This window comes from Schistocerca americana, unplaced genomic scaffold, assembly GCF_021461395.2.
Source record: "Schistocerca americana isolate TAMUIC-IGC-003095 unplaced genomic scaffold, iqSchAmer2.1 HiC_scaffold_111, whole genome shotgun sequence".
NCBI classification, from domain to species: Eukaryota; Metazoa; Arthropoda; class Insecta; order Orthoptera; family Acrididae; genus Schistocerca; species Schistocerca americana.
The window spans coordinates 470,194-497,977 of NW_025725166.1; the positions used below are offsets into that span (position 1 = coordinate 470,194).

The 27,784-nt window shown below is 40.3% G+C and overlaps 1 protein-coding gene across 1 annotated transcript; it reads left to right on the forward strand.

Annotated features, from left to right (window-relative positions):
• The first annotated feature begins 1,419 nt into the window (after positions 1-1,419).
• LOC124560740 (piggyBac transposable element-derived protein 4-like) lies at positions 1,420-26,332 on the forward strand. The gene is made up of 3 exons (XM_047130928.1): positions 1,420-1,908; positions 24,487-24,613; positions 24,717-26,332. Exons 1-3 carry the CDS (start codon positions 1,420-1,422, stop codon positions 26,330-26,332), a joined length of 2,232 nt encoding a protein of 743 aa, XP_046986884.1.
• Positions 26,333-27,784: the final 1,452 nt, after the last annotated feature.

The following is a 27,784-nucleotide window of genomic DNA, read 5'->3' on the forward strand; positions in this document are numbered from 1 at the left end:
CCCTCCTACCTCCCTCCCACCCACCCTACCTCCCACCTTTCGCACTGCAGTTCTGCAAGTATGAAATGTCTGAGATGAGTGGCAGTATAGTTACTTCCCACTCACCAAATCTATCACTCTTACTGAAGGGTGCAGTGATGTAAGACAGATTGTGATTTAGTAAGCAAATTGAGTGCACGGTCTTGCTATTGTTAGGTAGCACTGATTGGGACAAATGACCGACAGTCGAGATCAGATGGCCTCTAACAAAGCTGTGTTTAGTCAGGCTGTGGAGGATGCATGGGGAAATTACATGATGCAGTGTCCACAGTTGCATTTTCCTCCATTACATGAAGGAAGAACAATCTGTGGACAAAGTTCATTGCTGTAGCCCAGGATTCAGACAAGAAATAAGCACGTTTTGTCCAACAGAAATTAAATGTCATATTGTTTCTTATTCTACATACAGCATGAGGAAACACATGTACTCCATCAAATAAATGCAGCATACAGACCAATTTCTATATACAAACACCATTTAGAAACTACAAATTATCCTACTGCCCTGTTTTCTTATTTGGTCATGAGAGACTTTCCAATTTGTAATTTGCCTGTGTGTGTGTGTGTGTGTGTGTGTGTGTGTGTGTGTGTGTGTGTGTGTGTGTGTGTGTGAGAGAGAGAGAGAGAGAGAGAGAGAGAGAGAGAGAGAGAGAGAGAGAGAGAGAGAGAGAGAGATGTATTTTGCACATTTTTGGCCGAGGCTGATGGGTGGCAATAGAGTGGGAGAGAAATGAATTTGACATAACAAAAAATAGCCCTAAAAAGGGGCACTCTTGGTTTATTCATTTCATGTATGTAGGCAGAGAGCAAGTAAAGAGAATGTAATACTCAAAATATTAAATTAAAATAAATTTATTTCAGGTACAAGGATAATGCCAACTAGAACTAGCTCAAATTTCCTTCTCTCATCTTTGATATTTTTCCGTCACCAAGAGATTTTGTGCTGGCTCTCACTGGCAGAACACTGCACAGAAGAACAAGGAAAGAATGTAAAATGTTCTCAGTCCATAACATTTTATCCAGAATGCCTCTATTTCTGACTTCAGTCATGCACCCTGGCACTGAATCTGTGAGGCATTGGACCCATTTGTCAGAAGAAACAACCCCACCGAGGCTTCAAAAAAACCAGTCCAAAAGAGCATCAGCTATAAATGGTGTGTTTCACAGCCAGTTCTCTGTGTGTTCGTGCTACTTACACACACATAATTTCCATTGTGTTCAAGTGAGCAGTCTCTCACAGCCAGTCCATTACATTAATGTCTATCTTGGACAGCTGCAGTTGAATGAGCAGACCTATACACAAGTGAATATTCCTCCTGTAGCATGAATTCCCCTCCACAATATAGCATTCACACTAAATGCAGCACCACTTTCTTAAAAATGTGGGCATACGGACTGCTACTGAGGCGGGGGAAACCGACGCCCCCGGCGGGGGAAACCGACGCCCCCGGCGGGGGAAACCGACGCCCCCGGCGGGGGAAACCGACGCCCCCGGCGGGGGAAACCGACGCCCCCGGCGGGGGAAACCGACGCCCCCGGCGGGGGAAACCGACGCCCCCGGCGGGGGAAACCGACGCCCCCGGCGGGGGAAACCGACGCCCCCGGCGGGGGAAACCGACGCCCCCGGCGGGGGAAACCGACGCCCCCGGCGGGGGAAACCGACGCCCCCGGCGGGGGAAACCGACGCCCCCGGCGGGGGAAACCGACGCCCCCGGCGGGGGAAACCGACGCCCCCGGCGGGGGAAACCGACGCCCCCGGCGGGGGAAACCGACGCCCCCGGCGGGGGAAACCGACGCCCCCGGCGGGGGAAACCGACGCCCCCGGCGGGGGAAACCGACGCCCCCGGCGGGGGGAAACCGACGCCCCCGGCGGGGGAAACCGACGCCCCCGGCGGGGGAAACCGACAATCGGCTAGTACTACCTGTTGTCACCACTTATTTGCCATTATGTCTGGACCCTCACGGCTGCTAAACTACTGTTTGGTCTTGGTAAGACAACTTATCTGTGAAAAAATACATTTTTTCACATTGCATTCAGATGTAGCTCTGTGGCTGCCAGCCAGTGTAACATTTCCTCACTGAGTTCCTGTTTTATAGTGGATCATAGTGCGTGCAGTACAGCTTTCCTTGGCCCTCAACTAACTGCATCATTGGAACTGGGAAGTTGGTCACTCACTACAACTGCTTCGTATCTAGGGGAGGGATTAGTTGGCTCTTACAGGCAAGCTATGTGTTATTCTGCTGTGTGCTCAGTCTCTTGAGCCAGGCATTCTGCTGATAGTGCCTCCTTCAACAAAATTCTTTAAAATTCTCTTTACAGTAGGGGTAGACTTCTGACATTCCAAAGATTCATCAATCACACAGGTTGATATTTTATCCAAAGTTCCCAATACTCAGGCAACTTCCACTCCCATAGTCACCCTTGGGGTGAATTTGTATAGCTTTAAAAATGCACGTTACTACCCCTCAATATTTGTCATGTCAACACAGGATACATAGAAATTCACGACTCTGCCAGATATGTGACAAGCATGGATGGAAAGCCAAATCATCTGCATACTGCAGACGTTTGCTTAACCTTGCACAGCTTACACTGAGGACAGGCCACATATTTGAACAAAATTTCCTTAAACATTTTTGCCATTTATCAGCATGACAAGAGAGAAATCAGCATTGGACTAATATGCCATTTCTGATGACTAACACCTCTGACAATACCTCAGTTACAGTCATCCACTCACAAGCAGCACCAGAGGAATATCACAGTCAAGCAAACATTAATGGTTTGAGTTGGAGCCAGGGCATGAGTAACGACAACCAAAGGTGTATTCATTTATTTCTTATGTCTGTTACTTGTAATTAGGGTCTCAGTGATGTTCTAAGGCCTTCCATGACATCTTCCACTGATCTGTGCCCGCAACTATTGTTGCTATGATGGTCTAACACAAGACTGCAACTCACCTCGCCATCATCTTCCCCTTCTCCCTGTTCCCGTTTTCAAGCACGATATGCAGTACACTAGGACTCCCATACAAGAATAACATTGTGTGATGAAAACCTGAATAGTATTGTAAACCCCGTGAAGAAATTTGATCTCTTTTTGCTGTAGAAATGTTTGTGGAAGCGCACTTCACAATGTTGATATTGTGCTGGACTATACACAAGCACTGTAATGGAAAGTGAAGTTATAGTTTGGCACATGTGAGAGATGAGATCTGATGGAATATGATCAAATGTTTTGTTGCAACACTTTGCTTACCTAGGCCTGCAACTGGATGATACTGTGAATCATTAGTTTTACTGTTTCTATTCTTTGCCATGAGGTCTGGTTTGTGTTCAAATAATTATATCAAACTTGGCACCCATTCTACATCTACATCAGTAAAGGCACATAAGTGAGTACTTAAGATGCCAGCATCCAAGTTCAAATGCATCTGGAAGCTTAATTGTTGGCATTCTTTTTTCTGGTAGTTCATAATAGATCTAATAGATTATAGTTAATATTCTCTGACAAGTAGCTGACCCAGTAATGTTGATAACTAATTTGATAATGCTGCCTGCCCATTCATTAGAGCTTTAATGGCTGTATGTAGGTGCAAAAGTACATCATTATTTGTTCACACTTTGTCAAAGTACTGTGGGAAATTTTAACCACTGCTTTAAACATTTAAGGATGGTAAGTATTAAGTGTGGTTGTAGTAGTGTGTAATATTTCTTATCATGAACTGTTAAAGGTATCATGTTTCATTCTGTCTTTTGAGAAGAGCTCTTCAAATGTTGCTTTTGTTGTTGGTTATTTTCTCTATCATAAAACATTATAACTTTCATGACTTTAGCTACAGGTAGTTTAATAAATGTATCTGAAACAGAGTGAAGCCCATACACAACAAGAGCAGCTATTTCATTACTCAGACACACAATTCCATTATTTGCATAAATGTCAAAAAAATCTGTCTCTCTTTCTAGTGAATTTGCAAAAACAATTAAAAAATGGAAATGTGTAGCTTTGAACTCTGCACCTTCAAGTTACTGTGCAATGCTTCTATCATTTCACCATGGAGAATGGATTTGGGAAGAGCAGGTAATTTTGAGGCCATAACCTTCATTCTAAATCATGCAGAGATATATTTTCAAGCTGCAAAATGAAGAATATGAGTGGCAGTGGAAAACAAAAAACTTGTTGGTAAAACTGGTCTTCCATTCTTAGTTGCTTGAATGGTAGACAGTGAGCACTTAGAATCTGAATGCCAATAAATATACTAAGGCTAAGAGTGTGCTTATGTCAGTGATTTGAACCTTCCGAGAGTCAGGTCCATAACCTATGCAGTTAAGTAAGCGATCACTAGCATGAATACTGAGTTAGTATCAGACACCTCACATTTACCACACCAATGACACTCATCTCCCCGAGATCAATCCCTGGTCTGGTTTTTATGGCACTATTGCCAAATGGTCTGATCTTTCCAGGCTTTTGTCTAATATGGCACAATTGTTTGTTTGCTGATGAGTGTACACTGACCCCTACCTCAGCACCTCAATGCCTCGAGCCATCACAATTCTTCAGAAATGAATTTAACAATACCATGGAAAGCACACAGGCACGACAAAAAAAAAAAAAAGAAAAAAAAACTGTAAGAAAGTGAGCTCTCAGTGAACAAGGCCTCTGTTATATATAGATAACATACACTCACATACTCACGCAAATGCAACTCTCACACACGTGATCACACTCTCTGGCAGCTGAAGCCAGGCTGCGAGCAGTTGCACATGATTAAACAGGCAATCACGTGGGGGTAAGGAGGAGGCTGGGACAAGGTGTGGGAGGGTAACAGGGTAGAAGTGAGCAACAGTAGATTGCTGGAGATGACCTGCAGGAGACAGGACATAATAAGGTTAAAGGCAATAGCAAAGAGGGTCACACTCAAAACAGTACCCTGAGGCACACCAACTTCCTGGTAAAGGTGTCTGACAAGGCAGTACCAACATTCCTTGAAAAATCAATACTTTAAAAATACCTGAAGGACATGGGGCATGTGGCCTCAGAAGTGCCACATGTAGAGAGATCAAGAATACCCATCCTTCAGAAGGTGTTTCAGGCATTCTGCAAATTTAAAAACACTGGCAGTGTCTGATATATCCACAGAAAACCATTCGCGACACACGTTGACAAAGTGATGAGATGGTCAGCTGCAGGACGGCCTGATCAAAATCCGCACAGTACAGTGGTCAGTGAATTGCCACACTCTAGTCACTATACCAGCCAGGCATGAATTACATGTTTCATCAGTTTGCAAACACAGCTTGTGGGAGAAATGGGGCAGTAACTAGAAGGAAGGTATTTTTCCGTACTGGGCTTGGGTATGGGTATGGGAATGACAGTGTCTTTATGCTGGCATCTGGCAAACGGCGCCCTCTGCCCAGATGCAGTTGTACATAAGAAAGAGCAAGTGCTTGCCCACAAAAGAAAGGTTTAGGAACATCTGAATGCAAACATCGTCCAGCACTGTGTTGGAGGATCGATAGGAAGTGAGAGCAAGTTCTCGCCCCCTCATACTAAAGGCAGCTTGTAGCACTCGCTAATCTGTCAAAATAAGGGTACTACCCAAGCCTCCTCCACTTGTTTCTGGTGGAGGAAGGCAGAATGATAGTGGGTGGAGCTTGAAATCTCCGCAGAATAGCAGCCCAATGGATCTTGGTCCTGCAGGGCCCATACAACAGATGAGGTAGTGGAACTGTTAGAAGAACTAGTTAAGGAAATCTAGCTAGATTTTTGCTATCCTGAAGGGTGCAACGACACTGTGCATGCAACTGTTCATAATGAATGCAGTTTGCCATCATAGAATGATGGTTAAAAACATGGAGAACACATCTCTGCATGTGAGTTGAGTCACAACACAGCTCAGTCAATCAAGGCACTGGGACATGGCACAGTAAAGATGAAGGGCGAGAATGGAATATTGTGTGGTGGTAATGATGGCATTTGTAAGATACTCTACCTGGCCATCACAACTGGAGAAATTATGTTACTCAAAGGGTGCCAGGGAACAGTAAATCTCTAGTCATCCCTAGAAATTTGCCATTTGGGTGTGCATATATGTGGGGTAGGAGTCAGAAAATGGATAGCAAATGGTAAATGGTTGCTCGAGTACGTACTAGAGACAGTGATGAGATGATGGGCAAATTGGGCAGTGCAGGAGATTTCCAGATATGGGTAGGAGTGCATGTAGTTAAAAGGAAGATGGGTACTCCCACGATAAGGCAAATTAGGTTAAGGTGACAGAAGTTCAGCCTAGAGGGCACCTCTCTGTCAGGTTCTGGGAGATTTCCAAAGAGAATGGTGTGCATTACAGTCAACGAGCAGCAGAAAGGGGTGAGGGAGTTGGCCAGTAAGCTGGATGAAGAGTGTCCATGACACGGAATGACTGAGGGATGTAAACAGTACATATGGAAAAGTTCAGGAGAGGAATGTAAAACACGGACAGGAATAGCTTCAAGCTGGGTAGTCAGGGAGAAATGTTGACTTTGAACGTCCTTCCATATGAGCAGCATGACTCCCCTCTCTCCTCCTACGATATGGAATGCCATCTTTGGAGAGAGGGAGTCAAAGCAGACTGGGAAGAAATACAAAAGCTCAAATCAGTCAGGAGGATGCAATTTTGTTTCCTGCAGGCAGAGAACTAGCAGAGGCTGCGATTCCAAGAGCAGCTGCAAGTCATCTTTTTGGATTGAAGGCCACTAATATTCCATTGGAATAATGTCATGATTAGGAAGAAGGAGGAGGAGGAAAGAGATGGAGAGGTGGCACCTCAGCGGCCATTCCTGTGTTACATTCTTGACTGCATTTACATAAACTTATGGCTCCTCTTTTTTGGTTTCTTAAACATTTTATTTTATCTGACACATTCCTGACCTTTATGATTTGTGCCACATATTGGTCCTAAACAACAAGATGTATGAAAAAGAAACCACTTACTGGATAAAGGACTGTTTGCCATGGTCATGGGAGCTGGCAAGTAAGTCAATGCAAGATCTGAAAGATCACAAGAATGATCATTCAATTCTGTTTAATATACCAGAGACCTATATTAATGTTACTGAAAGCAAATCCCTAATGACAAAAGTAACTAAACAGTTACTTTGAAATCACACTGCACAATTTGTGATGCACGTGCTTAAGTACACTACGGTAGTTTTATTGAATTACTAATCAACACTTGTCAAACATAACAAACACTATGACAAGTATACCTCTCAAAGTAGTTTACTTGGTAGTTATTTCACAAGCAGGAAAGTATTTTCAGAAGAGTTTAGGAAGTTGGATAGGCCATGAATGTATGAAGGAGAATGAGTCTGATATCATTCTAGAAAGGTACTTTGAAATGTGTTTGCAATTGCGAGTACCTGTCATTTGTGTTTGTGATATTTGCTCAAAAATGGAGAAATCTCAGTTCCCAACTGCAATCAGTAAGCATTTTAGACAACAGTAAGTGATAAGTGTCAATTTTAAGGAATATTTATTGTCATGTTTAATGAGTATCAACTATGGTGTAACACATCGCTTTGGTAAAGGTGTACATCTCACAATGTCTACAGTACCGATGAACAATGGTCACCACCACAAAGTGATTATTATTTTTTTTTAATTCAAATGACGGCTTTAAACTTTTATACCCTTCTCTGTTGTGCATAATGTGGTGTCACCGCCAGACACCACACTTGCTAGGTGGTAGCCTTTAAATCGGCCGCGGTCCGGTAGTATACGTCGGACCCGCGTGTCGCCACTATCAGTGATTGCAGACCGAGCGCCACCACACGGCAGGTCTAGAGAGACTTCCTAGCACTCGCCCCAGCTGTACAACCGTCTTTGTAGTGATGGTTCACTGACAAAATACGCTCTCATTTGCCGAGACGATAGTTTAGCATAGCCTTCAGCTACCTCATTTGCTACAACCTAGCAAGGGGCCCATATCAGTTACTATTGATATTGTGAATCATGTACCATCAAGACAGACGTTCATCATTAATGGATTAAAGTTAAGTATTCCACCAGCTAAGTCAGTTTTTCTAAATTCTAATTTCCTTGTCCTGTTCCAGACCTCACGCCAGCCTGCGTGAGTTAAAACGCATGCATTTTGGCCTCCTCTAGTAACACCTGCCAACCACAACACACAAAATCTAGTGGAAATTGATGCAGCATATCTGCAGGGTGGGATAACGATAATTAGTTTATCGTTCTTCACAGTTCATGATGATTTCAGTGTTTTATTCTATCATGATGATGATGATACCTGGTTAGGGGGCACTCAATGGCGTGGTTATCAGCATCCACACGAATCCCCAAATTTTACATGGTCCAGCCATGCCACTTTCACAAATGATGATGGCAACACAAACAACCAGTCCATGGGTTTATTCCTTGCTGTCTCATTCTTGTTCAGCAATGTGCCTTCCCCCTAGAACTGTCAGCATCATGACAACTGCCATTACATCAGGAGAACGAAGATGAAGTCGAGCTGTCAGTAAGATTCTGTACACTAACCAATGACACATGACTTGACATTAATAATTAAAGAGAGTTACTTGTTTTAAATTAAGAGCCAGTATATGAGTGGTCTTTCAGATATTTTTTGGTTCATTTAGCAGGTAATTTAGACTTGAGATAGCATTTCAGTTAACAGTGCTAAAGAAGTTGCAAAGTTTGTGATGTCAGGAAACAGACTGCCATGGGAGATGCAATGAGACTGAAATGGAGATGAATAGGATATTAATAAAGGAGTTTATTTGATTAAGCAAGTTGGTAGTGTGCAGAGTAGCTCAGAATAGGAGGAAGTATTTTAACGGTTCAAAGCCCTGAGCTGATGAAATATGTCCTCACCCTGGGAGGAGGACAGGAAGCAGTGTGGGGTTCATTACATGCCACAGAACCAAACTTTATATGCTACTGGTGAAAATCACACTTGCTCTGCCAGTCTCATACGTGCATCCACTACTTTCACTCACCTGAGCGATGGGGCGCGTGCCTTCCTCCTCAGCAGGGCCTGATTGACAAAAAAAGAATTTGCGTGTTAATATAAAAAATACTTTATCTGCACAAGTAAAACAAACTAGTGATAAACTAAGTGTGTTTCAACATGACCTGATAAAGAACAGAATCAATTGTTTCTATCTTTTAGAAAAAGTACGGATCAGTGTATAATTGAGCATCTAATCTACTCAATTATAAACAACCATCAATATTACCGAGTTCCAGAAAGCCAGAACTTTATTCCGGTTGCACGCTTGCTATCTGAAGACTGGCAGGGACAAATAAATGTTTATTGTCATCATTTCACATAATTATTGATCAAATTTTAAAATCTGCTTAATAAAACATACAATCTTATGTTACACAGTTAACACAGTGTCACGTTTAACATTTAGGAACTGTGTGTAAGCTTGTTTATGCACCTTCACTACTTGCATTCATGTACCGACATTATATTCATCCAGTATTTGGCAATGAGAGCACTTGGTGTTTTGCAGAAAACTTCACCAATAATTTTAAATTATGATGAATTTCTCTCACAGATACCCCACAGAAAGTAATAGCAAAAATGTTTATCACTTACCACATTTTTGCTGTTTGTGCAGTAATAATGCCACATCAAACACATTCAATGTAACACTCCTTTCTTTACTTACAGATGGGTACAAGTAGTGAGGAGAATGAGTGGCAGGTGAGGCAGATTATTTCTCAGGTGGATTTTTTGTAGAGGTGAGACAGAAAGAAAATCTGATGCGTATGGGAACAGGATGGATTAGGAGACATAATAGGAATGAGGTGGAAGTGGGTGGAGTAGCATCTGGCTGGTGTTTTACAATTCTGCCTTATGCCACAGAACAGAGGTATGTCAGTTGCTGGCATCTGAACAGGCTTGAAACTGAAACTCACCCTCAGTGCAGCGGATCTTGCCAATGACAGCCACTGCACGGTTTCCACCCTGGAGCCATGCGACACTGGACAACTTAACAGTATTTCTCCACTACATAGCCTTTGTAGGGGAATGTGCAGTGGCTCACTAGCCAACCCAAGTTCCAGACTCGACATCAACTATCTACTTTGGAATGCATGACTATATTAATAAGAATGCGGCCCACAATATTGGCATTGCCAGTGCTACCTACAGCAGTGTTTGTCAGTTGTTACAGACAGAGTGCTCAACTGGAAGCTTCAAGAATAGTTTTCATATTAGTGGCAATCTTTTCATGCATCAGGGCATTCTCTTCCTTGCCTTCATCAGAAAGTTGTTTCATTTGCTTCATGTTGGCATGTACCATCTGTGCCACAATGAAACACTCTTCCTCTTGTCCACTCAGGAACATCTCTCTTCTAGTGCTTTTATAATTCCTTTTGTGTCTCTGGAAGCTTTTTACCAGTGTCTTGTCATCCATTAGGTAGCCTTCATCTCTGTGTTCAAGTGCTTCTGCATAGTGTTTGAATGGTTTTGCTCCGTGTTCAAATGCCTTGTGGCACTTCTTTCTTTCATCCTGGTATCTTTCTGCCTGCACCATTCCACATCATCATACCTCCTTACTGATGTCTTGGCCCAATTTCTGTATTTTTCTTCCAGGTGTGTGCCTCATGGTTGACACTGCCATCTCCTCCATGGGGATGACAGTTCATACTTTTGGCTGCTGTTACAGTCAAGACTTTTCCTCTGAGCACAGCAACATTGGAATCTAGGACATCATCAGTGCAGCTTGCAGTGCTCAGCTTAGCTCATATTAGTGACAACCTTACAGCATATCAGGAGTATTTTTATGTTGCTTGCACTAGGAAGCTGTTTCACTTGCCCAACATTATCATGTGCCTTCTGTGTTGCAATGAAGTTCTAATGTTCATGGCTACCTGAGCACATCTCTCTCCTTGTGCATGGATCATCCACATTAGGTGGGACATATGACCACGAGTGTGGGTGGCAGATGGGGCAAGGCAGCTCCCTGCTGGACTCCCTGTAGAGAGGTGAGGCAGAAAGATGAACAGATTGGTCTGGGATCAAACTGTAGTGAAAGTCTTGATGGGAAATATTTTATGAACAAAGGTACTGGCACCAGAGACAAATCTAGTGAAGAGGAAGTGATACTGTATTATCAGCCATTCTCTCCAAAAGCATTGACACATTCATCCCACATGCTTCAGTTGTTTTCACTCTACTATACACTCCCAGCACCTTCATTTCAGAGGTGATCAGCTTTCATATGTTATAAAGTAGATCATAGAAACCTTATTTCTGCTGACTGTATTCTTCATAGCCACCCTCCCCGTAATTCAAAAGACAGCTCCATAAATAATTGTAAACAATTAATTCCAAGAAACTATTGAGACATTCAAGACAAAATAAGGAAAAGAAAACAAATGTCTCCAGTACACTATCTCATGAGAAAGAAGAAAAACAGTACATCAAGAGAACAGTATCTGTACATTTGTGGTGGTAGATTTCCAACTACAGTCACGATTTTGATATGATTTTCATTAATAAAGACATGCATTAATTTTAGTTACAAGACACAGACATCAGTTTTCTTCAAGAATGGGTTATCAGTGAAAATACATGTCAAATAGTATATACCTAGCAAATAATGTAACAAAGATAAATAATATCTACACTGTCTTTGCCATCCACAATTAAGCCAAAGATAGGAAGCTCCTTCTACAAAACATACTGTACTCACTTCTGTACCAACAAAGAAAAAAACACATTCTAGCATCACCTGTCAGCTTCTGGGTTCTAATTGTACATAAACTGAACAACAGATCACAGTACACAATGAAATGGGACATTCCTATGGTTATGCAGATTCTGAAACAAACATTTTGGCAGGACCTTTATGTCTGATTGACCACAGAAAGGTTAAGGGAGCCCCTGAAAATGTTAGTATCAAATAACTTATGGTAGTACTGAACGCATCAGCTATGACCATTTATAAACTAGATTCACACCCAAATATTTCCATTTAAGTTACTACCATAATAGGTTGTACAAAAAGGTTCAGTTTTGAAATACAAATCATCCTCTGTTTCTTCTACTCACATCATTCATTCATTCATTCATTGGAGTACCACTGTTTGATTAAGCCTCTTCCCTGGCTTCTCCTGGTATTCTGGTCTCAAGCTACAGGCATTGCAGCTTGTAGTCCATGTAGCCTGATATCCACTCAATGCCTCTCACCAGACTGTCACCTCAATGTTCCCCCCACTCACCTCTCTAGGATAGGAGCATGCAATTGTCTTATCCTATCTGTCACTCACTCCATCACTACATTTGTCACTCATCTCCACTACCTCCCCACTACGTCTCCTACTCCTGCCTGTTCCCTGTCCATTTTTCTGTTTCCTTTTCCCTCCCTGTAATTCTCAGCACACACATTTCCACAGCTATATAGGTAAACTTTGTATTTCTGTAAGTCAGTAAATACTCGCCCCAAATCAAAGTCCTCAATATTCAAAAACATAAATATAATAAAATATATTGTGATTTCTGGATTCTAATTAAATTGTGTATGGTGGACTGACTAAGGGGTTGCAGAAATCACATAGATAAGAACTATAAACCCACTATCCAATCAAAATACCTGGGCACCCTTATGTAACGGGCAACTGAGCATTTTAATTCAATGAGAGGTGGAGCAACTATTATAGGAAGTGAAATGATAATTAAATGGACACCCTAGCTGCAAACATGCGGTGATGTACTTCATTGGGGAAATGTTGAAAATGTGTGGCCCGACCGGGACTCAAACCCGGGATCTCCTGCTTACATGGCAGACGCTCCATCCATTTAATCATCATTTCATTTCTAGCAAAGCTGCATGGTTATCCATGGCAATTGTTCTTTCGGCAACAGATACTGCCATCATACATATTATAGGAAGTGGCAGGTAATACTGTTTTGTAAGCAGAATTCATCAGTCAGGGATCTGAGTACACTGAACATGGACTTTTCTTTGCATTACACCTGAATAATTAACACAGGGATGAATTTCAGCCCTTCCAAACTTGCCCAAGTCAGCTGTCAGCGATGTGACAGTTAAGTGAAAATGTGAAGGAACAACCAATGCTACATGAAGTCCAGGCACACACAGTATGCTGATGGACAAGTGCTTCTATCATTGTGGTAGGAAATAGTAAAAACCAGCTTGCAGTTAGCTGCTGCAGTCACTCTTCAGTTTTGAAGTGCAGCTAGGAGCCCGCTAAGGAAATGGCTGTGTACAGGGAGTTAGAAAAACTGGTTACAGTGGCTGAGCAGCTTCTGGAAACAACATTTCTGTTCAACATAAAGTCACACTGACTGTAGCATAAAAACCCATGACTGCTGTTGAGTGGATGAGTGGAAACGAGATTTGGAGTGACAAACAGTGCTATACTCCGTGAGTATCTGACGGAAGAATTTGAATAGAGTGACTACTCAGTGAACATTATCCGCCATTAACTCTACTGCCAACAATGCAGTGCAGAGCAGGCAGTGTAACAATATGCAATTTCTCCTCTTTAACTTGTTCTCCCCTTATTGTACTTCAGGATATGATAAATGCAGAAGGGTAAGTACATATTTGACAGTATTGTGTACAATACACAGCAGAGGAACAATTCACAGACAACGACCGATTTGATCAGCTCAACACTTGTACCTCTCATGGATCAGCATTGTTAGGCAAAGGCTTATAACCAGTGGCATTCCTGAAGAAGGCTTGCCTGCCGATGTTCCAACCTGAAAGCAATGGATCGTCTTAGGGATTAGTTATAAATGGCATTTTCACTCCATACCCTGTGTCCAATATTTCTACCTTGTCTGGTATCAGCTATCTAGGAAGAATGGGATGGCATCCACCCACAGAGATTTCGAAATGTCAAAGTGTCCCCAGAAGAGTTCAAGTCCTCAAAGGAGAACACAAAATCTTAATGTCCACTAATAGGTGTCCAGATACATTTGATTCTCTAGTGTACAGAGCAGGAATGTAAGCCTGCCACAGTGGGCTCTTACTCTTACTCACCAGGTGACTTCGCTGCACCTGCAGTACTGGGTCCAGCCTCTGGTGACCGTAGCCGCTGTTGTTCTGCACTGGATACTATTGTACACACAGAGAGAAAACATCTTTCAAGTACTTTATGTTCACTTTAGTGACATGCTCTTAAATTATGGCTGCGATTGAGGGTAAATTTGCGTATTTTATCATGGACAATGATGTACTGAGGCTATAACCAATCTCAGAAGCCATAGTTACAAAAAGAAATCCACATTCATGGCATATAGGAAAAAAAATTTAAAAAACTTTGGACTGTGTTCACTGGGCACCATGTTCACAGACTGTGCTTGTATGTACCACTCCAGAGGAGAGATGCACATATCAATGACTTCTTATCAATGAATGCCATTTTGAAAGAAGTTTTGTGTACACATTATGAAAAGAGCAATAGAAAACAACATGTCAAACATAAACGTACAGATATTGTTCATTAGTGTTATTTCTATTTTGTGTGTGGTGACTTACATCAGGGGACAATATGCACCTTCAGCACTGTACAGCTATCGCAGCAGCTTTGGGTGCCAAACTACATGTGTTAAAATAAGTATTCTGTGGGGTCACCACACTGTCCTGTAAAGCAATAGGCTGCCGAAGGAGTTATTTCAACAACTGATGTATGTTGTGAGACACAGAAGAGGAACCTTCAAAATTATTGCGAGTGTCTCTTTTATACTGAATGAAGGTGATCTTTTAGTGTAGTTCATGAGTGTGATGATGAAGGGAATAAATAATTTGTTAAGTCAAAAGTGACATAGTAAGTTATTTATATGCGTCAAAGGCATCAATTTTGAATTTTAAAGTAATTATAACAGAGTTTGAGAAGAAGTATAGAAGATAAGGTACAGAATATAATACATCATTGTATTAAATAATTACACCACATGACACCTGACTGCAGTGTTAGGGGACAAACGACATGAAAGGGAAGCTGTGTTGACAGAGGAGTGAGACAAGTGTCAGAGTCCTGCACAACTGAGTAAGCGAGCACAAAATGTGAGATCAGGAGACCACAGCCTAACTTGATAGGCTGCCCACCCCACCTGTCATAGACATGCACAGAAGTTGTGACTGAGCCTTATACAATGTACAGATATAGTTTAAGTCCTTTTGGTCACACATATTATAAACTTGCCAGTCAGTACTATAGGCAAAATGTCAAAGGTGGTGGTGTATGCATTTATCTAAATCCCAAGCTTAAATTTAAGTTAAGATATGAGGCTAAACCATTAATCATAGAAAAGAAAGTAATTGTTGCAGCAATTTGCAGATCACCATCTGGAGATACTGAAGTCTCTCTTAAGAATTTGGAAGAAATGCTAGACATTTTTCTCAAATGAGAACTCTGCCATAATTCTTTGTGGTGACTTTAATATTAATCTATTGGTCCAGAGTTCAGTAAAATACAAGTTTTTAGACATACTAAAAGCTTCAACTTGTTTCCCCACGTATCAGCTCCCACTAGAACAACAGATTCCAGTGAAAGCCTAATAAATAACATCTTCTCAAATGTGGTCACACATGAAGTTGCAGTTACAAATGTGAATATAGGATTATCAGATCATAATGCACTAACCTTTAATCTCACTGCAACTCCCAAGGAGGGGAAAATAAAAAGGAGTACAAACGATTTTTCTCTACTGAAAATTGTAATCAGTTCAAAAATAATGTTAAAAATGCAGTTTGGCCAGAGGTCTTGGCACAAACAAACACAAAAGATGCTTACAATACATTTGCTTCCACTTTTATGGCATACTTTGAAATGTGCTTCCCAAAAAAGCTTTTGAGTTACAGATCATCTGGATCCAAAGGGACCTGGAGTACATCCGGAATTAAAACATCAAGTGAAACCACGATATTACTAAGTTTAAAGTTAAAAACATGTCATGATCAGCAGTTTGTTGAGTATGTGAGAACATACAAACAGACTTACCGCAAAGTAATATCAAAAGCAAAATTATTAAGTAATGATAGATTAATAAGGCAGGCTAGTAACAAGTCCAGAATGATGAGGTAAAAAAAAAGAAAAAAATTTGGGTCAAACTAAAGAACAGGAAATCCATCTTAAAAATAATGAAAATATCCCCATAGAAAAAACGCCATGGCAAACAATGTAAACAATTATTTTGTTAATATTCCCCTTACTTTAAGCAACAATTAACAGTGATGTCTCCAATGGTAAATACCAGCATGATGGCAATCCCATCAGACGAGCATTAAGTTCTAAAAGTCATTAAATGCTTGAAATCCAAATTGTCCTCTGGTTTGGATGATGTACCTGTATCAATAATTAAAAAATTGCTCCACGTGTTGTCGAACCTATAGAGCACATAGCAAACTTGTCCCTTAGTGAAGAGATATTTCCGGATAAAATAAAATCTCTAAAGTGATACCTCTACACAAAAATGGTGACAGACATAAAATAGAAAATTACCAACCTATATCTCTCCTCCCATACTTCTCCAAAATACTTGAGGAATTTATGAAAATCAGGGTTACAAAATATCTAGAAAAACATAAACTAATAAATAACAGTCAACATGGCACAGTACAGAAACAGCCATATTGCACAGAAATAGTAAGAAATTTTGAGTCAAATAAACAGGTTGTTGGAATTAATCTAGATTTAGCCAAAGCCTTCAATACTGTGAACAATGTAATATTACTAGGGAAACTTGAAGCAATATGCATCAGGGGTACCGTTAAAAATTGGTTTGAATCCTATCTGCAAAACAGGTCACAAGTTGTTGGGCTGAGGTCATCCAAGAATCTTCACAATTTTAAACCCATATCTGAACCAAAACAAATTTAAATAGTTGTTTCTCAGGGCAGCATTCTGGGCCCATTGTTATTTCTAGTTTATATCAATGACATACAGGCTCCAGACAGCCCAGCCAAAATTCTACTATTTGCAGATGACACGAGTATCGTAATTAGTGATAAAAAAGAATCACTGTGTACTACAGCAGAAAAAATGCTCTCATACATACAGTCATGGTTTTATTCAAAAAGGGCTATCATGCTCCAATGTATTTACATCAGAGACAAAAATGGTAAAATAGGTCTAAGCAATAACCACACATGTAAATTACTAAGAAAGTACTTTGATCAATTTTTGAACTGTAGATAACTGAATTGTTACCTAGAATTTCCAGATATTTGAGGAAAACATGGAAGCAGATCTACCACCTACAGCAAACAAACAAATAACCAAACAAACAAAAACCCTGAAAAACAACAAAGCCAGTGGAGAAGAAATAAAATCATCTCAACCATAACTGGTGTCAAGCAGAAATGACAACTAACCTTCAGATTATGTCTGAAGAAATATGGGAAACTGAAAATATTCCAGAAGACTGGAAAGTGGCTCCTATCCATCCTGTGCACAAAAAAGTCATAGGCATTATCTAAATAATTGCACAGGTATGTATCTGTTGCCAGTGGGCTGTATTATATTTTTAACAATATTACTAAACAAGGTAGAAGTAACACTTGACAGCCATTTGGGAGAATATCAAAGTGGATTTAGAAAGATCGAATCTGGCTCAGAACAGAATTTCAACTTTTAGTCCATACGAATTTTAAGACATAGTTTTAACATTTACAGGTTTTAGAAAAGCATTTGATTGACAGGTAAACAGTGGGTAAAGTGACTCAAGAACTTGGCATTACACTAAACTAGCAAACCTTATTCGTGAAACACCCACACACTGAAGCATAAATAAAGTTTTGGTGTGAAACACCTAAGGCACTCAAAATAACAGGTGAAATGCAGGGTGACAACACGTTTCCACGCCACCTCAACTGCATCTTAGAGGAAATAGTAAGATAATTGAAACAAAAGGCAAAGAACATAAGCTGTCACAATGAGACTGGAGACTTCAGGAAAAAGAGATACTGAAATTCAGTGTCTAGTATTTGCAAATGATTATGCCATTCTTTATAAAAATATAACAAATTCAGAAATACAAATCAACCTCTTAGAAGGAATACCTAACAAAGCAGCTTTAAAAGTTTCTGTAGGAAAAATGTTTTAGGGCAAACATAAAAAAATGACCCAGAAATCCTAGTAACAGGTAATGAACTGATAAAGAGGGTTTATAAACTTAAATATTTGGGAGGAAAGATTCAAGGCAATGGCTTCAAAAATATTAGCTGTAGACAAAATAGTATGTAAAATGGAGAAAGCATATGATATAAACATGAACATTTACAACAAGGTGTGTGTGTCTAAAAATTTGAAAATACAGCACTACAGCACAGTAGTAAAACCAGAATGTCTCTATGCAAGTGAATGTTTAATGTTGAATTATGAGTTACACAAACTTCAAGTCCTAGAATTAAGAATCATTTGAAAAATACTCAGGCTGCTAGGAAATCCATGAGCAGATTGTTAAGCATCTTTGGGACAAGATGTCAACAACAGGACAGATTCAAGTAGTTAGGAAAGATTTGGAAAGAAATACAAGAAAAAGACCCAGCAGAATGATAGGATTTCAAGAAGAAAGTGTTGCAAATGGAAGCATTCCAAGGCAGGAAGAAGAAGAGGAAGACAGGGTCAGAATGGTCTGAGGAAGAAAAAAGGATAGATAGTGAAGACGAAGGAAACCTGGAAGAAGAACAAAGGAGGAAGCATTGAAATTAGTATGTGGTCATTAGATACCCCAAACAGAAAAACAAAAAGAAGAAGAATGTCTGTGATGTCCTTAATATAAAACATCAATATCAAGGGCCCCACACACTTCCTTGGAGCACATCTACAGTTACATCTACAATGTTCCATACAGTTCTATGCAGTGTCCTATGTACCGATATATCTTCAGCCTTGTCACGAAGCTCATTTCATTTGTACATATTTTTTATTTAAACCACCCACCATCAATGCATTATGATGTTGGTACATCATTAGAACATTAAATGTTGGGAGCAAAAACAGAGAGACATCTTAAGTGAACACTGTGCACTGTGTTATTGTTACTTATGCAGCCGATACCAATAATGTAAGAGTGAGCACACAATGTATGCTTTAAGTCAGCCTTTCCCATCATTGTGTTTTGTGTTGTTGGGGGCATTACATGTGATCTAAGACAAGTTCATATGCCTAGGGATCAAAGGATACAGTTGTCTTTTCCACCATTTTTACGAAGTACATTACCTTGTTCTCACTTAATGTGGACACATTCTTTTAGGTAAATTGTCATTCTATGAATATTATGTTGACACAAAGCACTGCTACATTTTAATTTAAAATGGCTAAGTCGGCAAAATGAGAACAGTGGAGTTTATGAATATGTGGTTTCAATGGTAACGTTTTCACCATGTATGGGGATAATGCCATGGGACAGAGCATGGCAAGGAAAGATATTCTAATTTAAAGGATGAGTGTTTTGACATTATTGACCCTCCATTTTCAGAAAGACCTTCAGCATTTGATGAAGATCGTCTGGATGCATTAATCCACGATGATGCACATCATTGCACTCAAGAACCAGAAAATGTGATGAAGTATGACCATTCCGTCACTGTGCAGCATTTGAATACAAAGGAGAAGGTTCAACAATAAATCATACGGGTACCACATGCCAAACCATATAAATCAGTGGTTGGCCGTATGTACATTACCCTCTTGCTTGTTCTTGATTAGTGGGTGAATACCACTGACCATTTCTAACCTGTATTGTTACTGATGACTAGAAATTTTGTTTTTATGCTAATGTAAGAGAAAGAACGGAAAGGAATGCTTTAGTCCAAACAGAGCAGCAGTGCCACATAGACATTTGAGCATCCACACAAGATAATGTTATGGATATTGTGCAGAGGTCCGGTGTTAGAATATTGCTGCGGGGTGTGGGAGCCTTACCAGGTGGGATTGATGGAGGACATCGAAAGGGTGCAAAAAAGGGCAGCTCGTTTTGTATTATCACGTAATAGGGGAGAGAGTATAGCAGATATGATATGCGAGTTGGGATGGAAGTCATTAAAACAAAGACGTTTTTCATTGTGGCGAGATCTATTTATGAATTTTCAATCACCAACTTTCTCTTCTGAAAGCGAAAATATTTTGTTGAGACCAATCTACATAGGTAGGAACGATCATCAAAATAAAATAAGAGAAATCAGAGCTCCAATAGAAAGGTTTAGGTGTTCGTTTTTGCCATGCGCTGTTAAGGAGTGGAATGGTAGAGAGATAGTATGATTGTGGTTGGATGAACCCTTTGCCAAGCACTTAAATGTGAATTGCAGAGTAATCATGTAGATTTAGATGTAGGTGACCATGTGGTGTACTACGAGTTGCTTGCATGAGGTGAAACTTTCCTGTTGGTATTTATTGTCAGCAACAGACATCTTGCAGATATAGTTCCAGAAAAACATCCAGGAAGACTGTGTGAAGTGGTGCTATTCCACAGTAACAGTCACCAGCATTCTGCTAGACTGGCAACAAACACTATAGAACAACTGGGTTGAGAAGTCATTTTGCACCCACCCTTTTCATCTGATCTTGCACCCTCAGATTTCATCTTCTCTGCTCTCTGTTCAATGATCTTGACATACTTCCTTTGGAGTGAAAATACACTTTGAACATGGCTTTTTGCTACAAAACCACATGATTTCTACAGTTGTGGATCCAGAAAGTTATCCCAACAGACTGAAGTGAACAGCGAAACAAATTATATTATTTATGATGATTTAAGTCTCCAGTATGTATAGTCTGACTTTCTTAACTTTTAAGAAAAACTACAGTGTTATGCATCAGCCTAAGACGTTCGATTGGCCATGAAAGGGTTAATCTGGAAATAAGCTGTAAAAGGCTAAGCCAGGAATTACATTGATGCGTTCTGTCCCTCTGCCAACCAGATAAATTGTCATAAACCTGCAGGCCAACTGCGTGAGGAGTTGTGGTGGACAGATTTAATGCAAATGTCATAGAGGTGATGGGGTGGCAGAGGGTGTAACATAGGAGGTACAGGTACAGGTACAGGTACAGGTACAGGTACAGGTACAGGTACAGGTACAGGTACAGGTACAGGTACAGGTACAGGCTAGTACTGAGGGAAGGATTGTGAAACTTAAGTTAAGGGGAACTCCAAAATTTTCAAATTAGGGAAGCTGGTATGGGAGTAGAGGGGGCGAGAGGAGTATGAGATGGGTCTCGAGAATGCAGTACACAAGTTGTGAAGCCACCAACAAGTCAGCCACCTTGTACTCAGTAGCATGTTGTCACCGGGTAGTCAACAACACTCTTGGCAGGCGGGGGATTGAGAGTAACTGTGGCACCCAGATGGGTCAGGCTATTTCACACATCAGTCAGGTGGCAAAATTCATTACTACTTATCGTAGTGTGCCTATTTGTAATGTTTGCTTAACATTACAATGACAAATTTCTAAATGTCAATTTGGTACTTAAAAATTTGTCTTTTTCCTCTTTGACCACATTTCCCTCACAATTTACCACAGTACACATTTTCAATGCAACTGCACATTTGTAACCAATCTTTCGTAGTTACAATAACACCGCCAATTTTCAGTATGAATTATGTATGACATAATTAACATCCAGTGTTAAGTTATAGTATAGAGTTTTTAAAAACTGTTTCACAAAAATTATTTAGCACACCACCAATGGAATATTAATGTCAAAGAAAAAGATTAAAAATAAAGTACCACATAATAAAATATTAAAGTCGTAACTTTAATGTGTAATTAAGCTACTGAAGAAAGCAAATATCTCACCTGCCAACAGCTCCTCCATCCTCAACTTCTGCGGCATCTGTAAAAATATTAAGAAGCTGAATAACTTTACATCAACAGAATTTGAGTGTAAATCAAACATCTTGATATGTGGCAGTGGTTGTCTTCTCACTGCACATGCTCATTTTAATGTCAAGAAGTTGCTAAATTAAAATAGTGATGGAGATAAGGAATCAGGTGCTGTGGCATGTACATACATGTGGAATTTTATAAAAGTGAGATTGATGAAAACTGCATAATGATCCAAGTGAAGAACCACAAAATATTTTAATTTTAATTGTCTGAATTCATTACAGCTGCCATATACAGCCACTGTCACAGAGAAGGACAAAGGTGCCCACAAAAAGCAAGGCAACATTGGTGTTTGGAGGCTGGTGTAAGGACACTGCCAGTGACCGAAATAATGGTACAGCTTAGTTTGCTGGAATGAACACCCCTCATGAAAGGGGAAAGGAATAAGAGACCATTATAAAATTACAGACTGTCACAGTTAGGAGATAGAGAAATTATGTCATGTACAATTCTGATAGTGTCTCCATTGGATTTCAAGTTACTGAGAACCAGCAGATCCCAAAGTGATGAGCCACAGCAGTTCACGTAGCACACGTCGCAAATGACATGCCATGTAGTGTAGCAGAGTTGTGGCTGCTTACAACTATGTGACTCACTTTCTTTTGTATTAGTAGTGTGATGTTGATAGGAAGCCATAAAGGCCACATGAATACCGAGAATCCTGATCGAAACACTTTAAACTATCTGCAAGTACTGTAATGACTGCATACCTACAAAACTGGAGGACACTGGCCTCAACAATACATTATGATTTTATGAGCTTTTTCTATTTAGGGGTGTACTAACCTGTTCCAGAGTGTTGTTGTGTTAGAGTAATTCTTCATCAAAGTTCATATTTTGGATTCCAACATGCTAATAGCTGCCCCAGTGGTAAGGAGGTTTAATGTGTCGAGGGTATGCCCACAGATACTTAACATGCGTGGCCAGCACATAAGTTTTCATTTCAATTGAGTCACACTACCCTGTTAGGGAGCTTCTTACAGATGCAAGCAGTTTGTTCAAGGTACATTGTTGGTTAGGGTTTGGATAGTTATTTTCTATGTATTTTGTGTTTATTAGCACATGCTCAGTTAGCCCCCAAACTACACTGAATAGCTCTTGTTGTTCACACTGCTACAGCAGACTGCAATGTGATTGAAATATAGCACTGTAGGCATCCAAATCGCTATTGATGGCATTCTCCTGTAAAAATGCATCGGTGGCAACTGGCATCAGTGTATCAGCCTCACTGATTTGTACCTGTACACACAGAACAAGTGAGACTTGTGTGTTTCATAGTGAATGACTAGTGGAAGCCACTTCATACTGTGGACAGTGTTAAGGTGATATGCAGAAAAGTATATCTAATTTACAAAGAAGATAGTGTAGGTGTCTTGAAGTGTACTATGTGACATTGGTAGCAATGATATATGGCATCATAAATCACAAATACTGTAACAGCCTAGCACATGTTCATAGCAACACTGCAGAGAGCAACAATGACAGCATGAAGAACCAGCATAAAGGTGTGGGAGTTTAAACAATTGGAAAATTTTATATCCAGCAACTAAAGGAACTATATGCCAATTTGGATACACAGCTTAACCAACAAAACTATCATCAACAAGTGTGGTACTCAGTACTGATGACTTAACATCAGGCATTCCTGTCAGGGACTGCTGTTACAACTTTTACAAGAAACTAATGTAACATTTACACAAAATCCAACTGCAGTGCAAATTTGGATTCCTTGACATGCATAAGGCAAGTCCTACATCACTTGGAGGGGAAAGGAAATTTCAAAACTGAAGTCTTTAAAGTAATCTGTAAGAGCACAGTTTGACAGAACTACAGGCAATGCATCATTATCCCATTTTGGTATACTCGAACATTTAATTGGGAAGCTGTTAGAGCAGTTGCTGTGGACAATTTTGAAGCAACTTTGTATTTTGGCCATGCATATCTCTGTGGTCATGGCTAACAGGGATGGAAGCTGATATTATGACAGCAGCAACACAATGTGACTAATGTGAACACATCCAATAAAGAGGAAACTGCAAATAAGAATTTTTTGTCGAGTAGTGACTTGAGTAAGAGCATAATTGGACTGGGGCAGCCCAACAACTAGGGTCCCAATGGCAGTCAAAACAAAGGAAATACAAGAAATTAAAATGGAAACAAAAAGTGGAAAAATAGGTAAAAACATCTGACTAAACACGTCCACATATGTCCATAGCTCATTGAGGGGCTACAGCAGTGGTCTGGAATTAGTCCTCTGAAAGTGAACTAAATGGATTTTGGTCCACTCAGCTTGTGTCAGTTGCTAACAGGATGCGGCTTAACACTCTAAGCGCCAAGCCCGTAAAATTTACGGGCCTGGGATCGCGCGAAAATCACCAAGCCCGTAAAATTTACGGGCCGCTACATTTAATTTCATTCAAAACACTGCAACGTTATTTCTACGGGTTTGGCCAGCGCTATACGTTTTTCAGATGTTTATTAACAAAATGCGTCCATAGATGTCACGGCAGCGCTGTAATTCATGTTAAAACTTATCTTTGCGTTCTCAGTCTGTATATCATTCAGTTGTTTGTCATCATGTTTCGGCGCGGTTTATCAGACGCAGAAATTGCGGATTTGATCAATCATAGCGACACTCTGGATAATGTAGAGAGTGATTCAGACGATTCTGAATGCAATGGTGTGTTTGAAGGTACGTATTTCCGAATTTTCCACGTAATTGTGCAGTACGCACATATCTGTTGAACATGTGTAAACGATGTATGTAGTTACACATAATGTGATATTCTTTTTAGAAGACGAGATTGATGACAGTTTGTCTTCAGATGAAGACGAGAATGATGTTGAAGGTGTTGCTTCAAATCCAGCAGCTGTGCCGTATCCGAAAGACAGTGAGTGGACTGCAGTTGACACCTACCGACCTCTGCCTGTCAACACGACACCCAGGCAGATACTAGTGGATATTGATGAGTCGAGTTCTGTACTGGATTGCAGTAAAGTGTTCCTTACTGACAGTGACGTAAATGAACTCAAGAGACAGACAAATTTGTATGCATCACAGACAATACAGAAGAAAAGAAGAGGAAATAATCTGAAGCCCCATTCAGTTTTGAGTTCGTGGAAGCCAGTGACTATAAGTGAGATGAGGCGTTTCTTGGGTATTATTTTCCACATGTGTGTTTCGAAAAAGCCAAAAATTGCGGACCATTGGAGCACTAATCCTGTTCTTAGTTGTAACTTTTGTCCCCATGTCATGAGCCGTTTGCGTTTCACTCAGATACTGTCATGCTTGCATCTTGTTGACAATTCAAATCAGAAAAAACCAGGCGAAGATGGATTTCATCCACTTTACAAAGTTTTGCCATATTATAATAATTTGAAGGAGCGATGTATCCAGGCATATCGTCCCTCAGAAAAAGTGACAATTGATGAAGGAATTTGCCCATTTCGAGGTCGTGTGAGTTTCCGTGTTTACATGCAAAATAAGCCTCATAAGTATGGACTGAAAGTATATGCTGTTGCTGAAGCCAGTAGTGGCTATGTTGTAAATTTTGAAGTTTATGCTGGTAAGCATATTGTTGACAATTCTTCGTCTGCGGTTATTTTGCGATTGTTGTCTGACAGCAGCTTGCTGAACAAAGGCCACACTGTGTATTTAGATCGATTTTATTCCAGTCCAGAGCTATTTCAGCAACTGGCAGAGAAAGGCACTGGAGCTGTTGGTACTGTGAACAAATCCAGGAAAGGATTGCCTAAAGATTTAGTATCTGCTAAGCTGAAAAAGGGCGAAATGTCTTTTCGGCGTAAAGATAATGTATTGGCAATGAAGTGGAAAGATAAGAGAGATGTGTATACATTGTCTACAAGGCATCAAGCAACATTTGGTACGCATACTAAGAGAAATGGGTCTGTAGTATTGAAACCACTTCAGGTACTTGATTACAAACTCAATAAAATTGGAGTGGATATTGGAGACCAACGCCTGCAGTACAATCCGTTCCAGCACAGAACTGTGAAATGGTGGCGAAAATTATATTTCCATTTGCTGCTTATGGGAGTATCAAATGCATTTTGGCTGTACAATGCAGTGCACAGGAAGAAAATTACAATAACAGACTTTATAACAGTGCTTGCAGTTCAGCTTGTTGAAGACGACACACTTGAATTCATTCCAAGAAATGAAGGAACTGTAGGTCGGCTAACAAAGAGACATTTTTTGCAGCACATACCTGCAACTACTAAGAAGTATGCTGCTCGTGTGTGTCACGTGTGCAGTTCCAGGAGCAAGAAACAGAGTGGCAAGGCTTCTCGCAAAGAGACACGATACGAATGTGAACAGTGTGGCGTTGCACTCTGCCTGGAACCTTGCTTTAAAATTTTCCACACTAAAAAACAATATGATTCTGTGTGAAATTTATATGTAATACTGTATACTATCAGAAACATGTAATGTAGTGCCACAATTTTGGTTAAAAATAAATCACAATTGTATTCCCTTATTCGTATGACTTTTTCTAAATTCTTAAAACATCTAAGTGATTTCTATAACTGTACCTTAAAGCTGTGCATTGTAAAGTAGTTTCTTTCACTCAGAATTAAAGTAGAAATGTGCAGCTTCAAGATGGTACCAAATTTGCCACAATCCAAACAGTAGATTTGATGCAGTAATTTTTTTAATATTGGTAAAATTGCCCGGTTTCTAGGGACGGGTGCATAAAATAGGCCTGGTACAGAGAGTGTTAACTTCCAGCACTGCAGTACCTCATGAGAAACAAGTACTTTTATTCACTCTGTGAAGGCAGTACAGAATTCTCTGACCAGTCATTTGCACAGAAGTTGCTGGTGGTGACTGCGCTGAAGTCATTCCATGTGGTACTGTGTTACAATCATTACTGTATGCCTCCTACCAGATTTAAACACATGATAATGAATTTAATAATGGTTACAGAGAGCCAAGGATGCTTGCACAAGGTAGACCAGAGTGGAGAACTGCATCAAACCCCATTCGGACTGACAATAACAACAACAAGAACAACTGCAGTCCATAAACTGGGTGAGTATGAGCCTAACACCAAGTGGTGTTTACTTTACAAACTGATTTTCTGCTACATCAGTTCCATACTGACTTCCCTCCTACCTCCCTCCCACCCACCCTACCTCCCACCTTTCGCACTGCAGTTCTGCAAGTATGAAATGTCTGAGATGAGTGGCAGTATAGTTACTTCCCACTCACCAAATCTATCACTCTTACTGAAGGGTGCAGTGATGTAAGACAGATTGTGATTTAGTAAGCAAATTGAGTGCACAGTCTTGCTATTGTTAGGTAGCACTGATTGGGACAAATGACCGACAGTCGAGATCAGATGGCCTCTAACAAAGCTGTGTTTAGTCAGGCTGTGGAGGATGCATGGGGAAATTACATGATGCAGTGTCCACAGTTGCATTTTTCCTCCATTACATGAAGGAAGAACAATCTGTGGACAAAGTTCATTGCTGTAGCCCAGGATTCAGACAAGAAATAAACACGTTTTGTCCAACAGAAATTAAATGTCATATTGTTTCTTATTCTACATACAGCATGAGGAAACACATGTACTCCATCAAATAAATGCAGCATACAGACCAATTTCTATATACAAACACCATTTAGAAACTACAAATTATCCTACTGCCCTGTTTTCTTATTTGGTCATGAGAGACTTTCCAATTTGTAATTTGCCTGTGTGTGTGTGTGTGTGTGTGTGTGTGTGTGTGTGTGTGTGTGTGTGTGAGAGAGAGAGAGAGAGAGAGAGAGAGAGAGAGAGAGAGAGAGAGAGAGAGAGAGAGAGAGAGAGAGAGAGAGAGAGATGTATTTTGCACATTT